This window comes from Eptatretus burgeri, chromosome 8, assembly GCF_056783735.1.
Source record: "Eptatretus burgeri isolate ZD-2024b chromosome 8, Ebu_testis_v1, whole genome shotgun sequence".
Taxonomy (NCBI): Eukaryota; Metazoa; Chordata; class Myxini; order Myxiniformes; family Myxinidae; genus Eptatretus; species Eptatretus burgeri.
Window position 1 is genome coordinate 35,803,697 of NC_140968.1, and position 7,125 is coordinate 35,810,821.

The 7,125-nt window shown below is 48.9% G+C and overlaps 1 protein-coding gene across 2 annotated transcripts in view; it reads right to left on the bottom strand.

Moving 5' to 3' along the window:
* The window catches only part of CFAP20 (cilia and flagella associated protein 20), an 18,957-nt gene extending 12,063 nt beyond the window's left edge, over window positions 1-6,894 (bottom strand). For both annotated transcript variants that reach the window (XR_015060821.1, XM_085891529.1), the window contains exon 1: window positions 6,630-6,894. Coding sequence is in view for 1 of the 2 variants with exons in the window: in XM_085891529.1 (XP_085747655.1) it covers window positions 6,630-6,713 (84 nt within the window). In the remaining variant the exon portion in view is untranslated. The remainder of the gene's footprint in view (window positions 1-6,629) is intronic.
* Window positions 6,895-7,125: the final 231 nt, after the last annotated feature.

Sequence of the window (7,125 nt, forward strand, 5' to 3'; positions counted from 1 at the left end):
TCCACCGAACAGTGATGACTCCATCTACACCTCACTATCCGAAAACATGGACCATCTTCTATCTTCTCATCCAAACTCTCTCTTCCTCTTATGTGGTGACTTCAATTGTCATCACGCCAGTTGGCTAGGTGTGGGTACCTCTCTCACCTGCCATGGCACCTCAGCAAAAGCTTTCTGCGACTCATTGGGACTGACTCCATCGGTCAACTTCCCGACCCGGATCTCAACCAATGGTACTCCATCTCTTCTGGATCTGATTTTGACAAATTTCCCTGACAATATCTGCTGCTCTTCCTTCGCTCCAATTGGTTCTTCTGACAATGTCCTTGTCAAAGTGGACATCTCTCTGGCTGTTATCAGAGAACCACCTCACCGCCGTCGAGTCTGGCATTTCACTCAAGCCGACTGGCAGGGTCTCCGAGCAGCCATCAAACTTACAGACTGGTCTCCTATCACTACTTTCTCAAACATCAACTCATCCTGGGAATTCTTTCAAAGAAACTTGCTCTCCCTCATGCACAGATTTATCCCCTCTCGTGTTCAGTTGTCTTACCCTTCCTCCCGCCCTTGGTTTACTGAAGCTTGTGGCGAGGCAGTTGTCCTGAAACAACTTGCCTTTGCCTCATGGAAAGCAAACCCAACTGAGGGCAATCTCAGTTCCTTCCACAAAGCTCGGAACAAGTGTGTATCTACCCTCAGGAGAGCCAGAAAACAACATCTTTCTCATCTCAAGTCTGAACTCTCAAACCTCTCTCCCTCCTCAAAATCCTGGTGGCGTTTAATCAAATCTGTTTCTGGTGTATGTTCCCCCTCCATCCCCTCCCTTACCTCAAATGGCCGCACTGCTGATTCCACACGTGATAAAGCTGAATGTCTAAACTCGGTGTTTGCAGCTAAATCTTGTGTCCTAAACCCATCACTATCTCTACCCACTTTACCCAGTCGCACCCAACTGTCCCTGGACTCTGTATCCTTTTCTCCTGACAAGGTGGAGAGCTTGCTTTCAAACCTCGAGTCAGATTCTGCAACCGGTCCAGACGGCATCAGCCCACGTGTCCTCAAAGCCTGCTCTTCTGCTCTTGCTCACCCTCTCTCTGTTCGATTCACCCTCTCATTTTCCCAAGGTCATCTGCCATCTGCTTGGAAATCTGCTAACATCACTGCCCTGCATAAAAAAGGTGCAAAAACAGATCCCTATAACTACAGAACAATCAGCCTTCTCCCAATCATCAGCAAGGTGATGGAATCCATCATCGCCTCAGATATGAAATCCTTCCTCTTCTCCAATGGCTTGATTTCCAATCATCAATTTGGTTTCAGACCAGGTCACTCTACCCTGGATATTCTGCTTCTGCTCTCCCATCAATGGATGGAGGTCCTCAATGCCAGACAGGAAATCCGAGCCGTATCCCTGGACATATCACGTGCTTTTGACACAGTCTGGCACCCTGCCCTACTCACCAAACTCTCTTCCCATGGTATTCAAGGCCATCTCCACTCATGGCTCGCAGACTTCCTCTCCTGTCGCAGTCAACGTGTGGCCCTAAATGGAGTTCTTTCATCCCCTCTTCCTGTGCAGGCTGGAGTTCCTCAAGGTAGCGTTCTGGGCCCTGTTCTTTTTCTGGTTTTCATCAATGATCTCTCGGACTCTCTGGAAAATCCTCTATTTCTCTTTGCCGACGACTCCACCCTCTGCCGTACCATCTGTCATCCCTCAGACCGGCAAGCAGCAGCTTCTTCACTCACTGCAGATCTGGATAAAATCACAAACTGGTCCAACACGTGGAACATGTCTTTCAATCCAGACAAATCTCACACTCTCACTATGTCTCTTCGAAAGGACTGTTTACAAAACCCCCCCATCCACTTTCTTAACAATCCTCTGGAAGAAGTCTTTTCTTTCAAGCTTCTAGGTCTCACTATCTGCCATGACCTTTCCTGGGAAAGTCACATTTCCAACCTCGCCTCAAAAGCCAGTCGCCGACTGGGAATCCTCCGTCGTGCAAAGTCCTTCCTCGGCCCTCTTGAGCTCCTGACTACTTACAAAGCTTTTGTCCGTAGCCTGATGGAGTACTGCTCTCCCCTCTGGGCTGGTGCTCCTGCCTCCCACCTTTCTCGGCTTCACGCTGTCGAAACCAGGGCATTTAAGATCATCGGCATCTCCCGCAATGAAGCTGAGTCTTTGGGCCTCTCACTCAATCACCGCAGGTTGGTCGGTGGTCTTTCTGTCTTCTACCGACTCCTCTCCAGCCTTGCCCCCCTGCTCTCTCTGCGATTTGTCCCCACCACATTTCCACAGGGCGCTCAAGGTCCGCCAACAACCCCCTTCTGGTAAAACTACCAAAATCACGAATCACTGCTCATCTTCACTCTTTCATTCCTCTTTTTTCCCGCCTTTGGAATAAACTTCCTCACTCTATTCTTTCCCATTCTTCCCTCCAGGCTTTCAAAACAGCTGTTCACCACCACCTCTTATCTTCCCCCATCCAAATCCTCGATCTTTTCTACCCCCGATAATCCACCCAAGCCCACTTCCTTCATTTCTCCTACTTTCCTTCCTGAAAGTCCCTGAAATGTCCATCTTCTCTTCGCCATGTTCCCCGTCCCATCCCCATCCCTCTCCCTTCCACAGTTCACGTAATGTGTCTGTTCCCCACTGTTTTGTCCCTTCCACTCCCGCCCCTCTTGTCTCATGCCTCCTTGCTGTGAGTTGTGTGTTAGCTCTCATACGAGCCTCGACCAAGGTATTAAAAAAAAAAAAAAAAAAAAAAATATAGTTGGGTCGGGATTTGAACCCAGGCTAGACAGCTAAGAGATGAGCATTTAGGCCTCCAGACTATCTTGCCAGACCATCTGAACCAGTAATAGGCACCCACAACCACTCTTGACCGTGCTGTGGAATATCGGCTGAGGCCCTCACTTTTTCATCTTCATTCGCTTTTAAATTAGTTTTCTCTGGAACCGCTTAAGCGATTGACACGAAACTTTCAACATCAGAGTGCCAACCCATGGAAAAAAATTTTTTTTAACAAGGTTAGGCTCCTACATGATGATTGGATGGGAAATGCAGCCGGAGTTCCGAAAAAAATCCGTTTTCTGCAGCCATGGGTTGCAGGGTGTTCCAAATATTAGGAATAAACGGCTTCGACCTCACTTCCCTCGGCTTCGGCGAAATCATCTGATAGGAATGGATACTTCAAGAGAAATGAACTCATTTACTCATTTTATACATCGAACACACTCGGAAACGACCAAATGCTCACGCACATTATTGTGCCTGTACACGGGAATGGTGAAAATCAAAATAATAAACCGATAAGGGCTTTTATTTTCTTTTCCACCACATCAGAGTTTGAGTCTGTGAGGCAAGGAATCTGTAAGGGGGTCGAGCATCGCCTGTGGTCAAGTGATTCTCATCCTGCTTACAGGGGAATTCACGCATTGCGTTCCTCCAAGCCCATCCCTCGGTGTTCTGCAGTTAAGAATGGAGAGTGGTGGGCTCTTGACAGGAGTACAAAGTGAAGGCCCGCTGGGCCGGTAACGTTGAGCGGTTGTACCAGGCTAATCCACCAGCTGTTGAGTTGGATGTCCGAGGTGTTACTATCCCTATTGCTGACCCTCCAATCATCTGTGGTCCACCTTTGTTTGTGGAAACAGGCTGAGGTGAACCGGTTGGAGTGGGGTAAAGCTCCAGGGATCTGTGGCATCCATGCCGAACTTCTCAAGGCTGGTGGAAATGCTGCACTCGTGTCGTTGCATGCAGTTCTGTGCTCTTCCTGGAACACAGGCATCATCCCAACTGAATAGAAGATGGGCCTTGTCCCTCTATGGAAAGGGAAGGGTGATCGCCAGGACTTCAACAACCACAGAGGACTGACTCTGCTTTGCTCGGCTGACAAGGTCTTTGCTCGGCTGACAAGGTCTTTGCTCGGCTGACAAGGTCTTTGCTCGGATAATTCTTGAGAGGGTTCACCCCCATCTGTTTGAGCACCAGTGTCCAGAGCAGTCAGGCTTCACACGAAAGTGGTCAACGACTGACCGTATCCTTGCTCTCCAGGTCCTTGCTGGATGCAGACAAGGCTTTTGTCAGGGGCTGCTTGCAGCCTATGTTGATCTCTGCACAGCATTTGATTCAATGAATCGGGATTCCCTCTGGAGAATTCTTGGCCTTCGTGGGGTGCCACCAGAACTGATCAATCTTAAGTCTGAACTATACTCTGGTACTGAGAGTGCTGTGAGATGTGGTGAGACCATCTCAGACTTATTTCCAGTTGTTACTGGTGTTCGTCAGGGATGTTTACTGGCCCCCACACTTTTCAGCACTTGTATCGACTGGATTCAGAATAGCACAAAGGATGTGAGGATGTTGGAGAGATCAAGCTGCGGTGTGTCATTTGGGAATGTCAAGATCTCTGACCTTGATTTTGCAGATGATGTAGTCATCTTTGCAAAGACTCTGGATATCCTTTTGGGGGCCCTCGAGATGCTGAATGAGGAGACGGAGCCGCTCGGATTACGGGTTTCCTGGGTTAAAACGAAGATCTAGGATTTCATTGACATCTTGGATGCTGCTATCCTGTCTGTACCTGTTTGTGGTGAGGATGTTGAGGTCATGGAGAGATTCACTTACCTTGGTTGTGATATTCATGTCTCTGCTGGCTGTGAGCCAGAGGTCAAGAGACCTTGGGAGTCATGGATTCACTGAATTATGGGGTGTGGCGCTGTCATTACCTTTGCAGGACGATGAAAGTCTGAGTCTTCAGGTCCTTGGTGCTTCCAATCTTGCTCTATGGATGTGAGACATGGACTCTGACCAGGGATCTCAGACGGAGACTTAATTCCTTTGGTACCAGGTCTCTTCGGAGAATCTTTGGCTGTCACTGGTCGGACTTTGTGTCCATCGAGCGGTTGCTGAGAGAGGCTCAAATGAGATTTGTTTCCTGAATCGTCAGCTGCGGCTGTTTGGTCATGTGGCTTGTTTTCCTAACACTGATCCTGTTCACCAGATTCTCTCAGCGAGGGAGCCTCGTGAGTGGAGGAGGCCAATGGGCCAACCACGTGCCTCGTGGTTGCAGCAGGTTGATCAGCATCTCAAGGAGATAGGGATGGGCCAGGCATTTGCCATGGGGGATGGCCAGACGGAGGGCCCTGGAGTACCGGCAGAAAGTGGACGCAGCGACTCGCTGCTCTGGCGCATGCTCCCATTCCTGATCTGACATCAGAGTTATCGATAATCATGATGAAATGATGACAAAGTGGAGGATGACAAAGTGGAGGCAACGTGGATGATGAGTAATTTGAAGGGATCGGCAGAACTTTTAATTGATACCGAAAGCCAAATAAAGGAGCTCGAAACATGTTCTCTGAGGGGAAGTTGCACCAAATTTGTGAGGAAGGGTCAAATTTTCAGCAGCCGAGCATAACCGTTGCTTCCTTCAGCACCCTGCACCATCAGTTGGGATCTTCTGACAGCTCTTTGTCAAACATATCACAGTTTTATGGCAAGGTTGTCCTTCAAACTGTCTAAAGCAGCCGATTTTGGTGATGTGTGGAGTTAAGGAAAAAACCCTCCAAAAACTCAAACATTGGAGTTCCTGATTGAGCGGTAAAGTTTTGAGAGTGGTTTAATTTCATGTCTGAGCTGCCAGGATGTCCCAGATGTATGCGCACACACCTCTCAGCTGTCTTGCCTGGGTTTGAATCCCGATCCAGCTATGATTTGTCATCCCAGTGTTTCACAGGCAGGGTGGCTGCCACGAGCTTAAAGATCTTCAGGTCTCGAGTTGGAGCCTCTGTCGTGCAATTAAAATAACACCAGGTTGGTTGACTCGGCATGCCACCTTTCCGGGGTCGGCAAAACGAGTACCAGCTCGCTGGTAAACGGGGGCACCGCACCAGCGGCAAAGCCATGCTTCCAGAAACTGATGCAACCAGCAGCCACAAGCTGCAGACGAAACAACAACAGGCAGGGCGATTCATCAATGAGTGTTCCATTCCTCGGATGGACGTCAAACCGGGCGTCCCGTGTGCCGGAATTAGTTGGTGGATGTCAAAGATCCCACGGTGTCCTCGTGACATGTTGGCCAGCTGTCACTCGTTTTGCCAAGTTCCATCTCTCACCAACAGGGGGCACTGCATCAGCAGCACCGCTGCAGAGATCTCATTTGAACGACGACGGTGGTGGTGGTGGTGGTGGTGGAGAGGGTGGTGGTGGTGGTGGTGGTGGAGAGGGTGGTGGTTTAATTAGTGACGGCAGATCACCAACGGTCTACTCTTTGGGAATGACAAAGCGGAGGCACCAAAAATGGAGAAATCCTACACGGTCTCCACCTGCCTCGATTTATTTATTTTTTTGTCGATATAAAAACACTCATGACGTCACACAACGACAATTATAACACAGACTTTCGTGTCAAGATCACGGGACAAGAACAAGATGTCTGAAAATAGCTCGGTCTACAACGAGGTCATGTGCGGGGTCAAACGGCAACAACCGACTGACCCCAAAAGGCCGACACAGGATTCTAAGCACGCAACAAAGTACAATCGGTTATCGTTGCCATGACAATCCAAATTCCACAATAAACAGAAGAGGGAACGAGTCTCTGGCCGCCGGACGAACGACTCGCCTTTTTGTCCCAGATCTGGAGGGGTTTGCTGCCGATGCTGTACAGGACGGACAGAAATCCGCTCTGGAAAGTATTTTTGAACATGGTGTCCGCGTAGCTGTCTCGCCAATCACCGCCAAACCGTGACTTCGACTCGCAAACGGCCTCCGGGGGAGCCTTTCACTTTGCGATATTCAAAACGAGCTTAGGCCTTCACTTCGGACGACGTTGCTAGGACGACGGACTGATGACGTCATCGATTCGAGCACGGAAGATTTTGCCGCAAACCGGGTGAACACTTCCTGGTTTTTTTTTTTTTTTTTTTTTCTCCACAGAGTAGTTCTTCGAGATTCATTCGATTCTTACACGACTCCAAATTGAAGGAATCACCAGTTCGTTTGGGTGCCAAACTTAATTGTCGATTGCGCCATTTTTGACTGATTGATCTTGCTGATGCTTGCAGATTCTTGAATGGCAAGAAGCAACACCAAATATAAATATATATATATATATATAA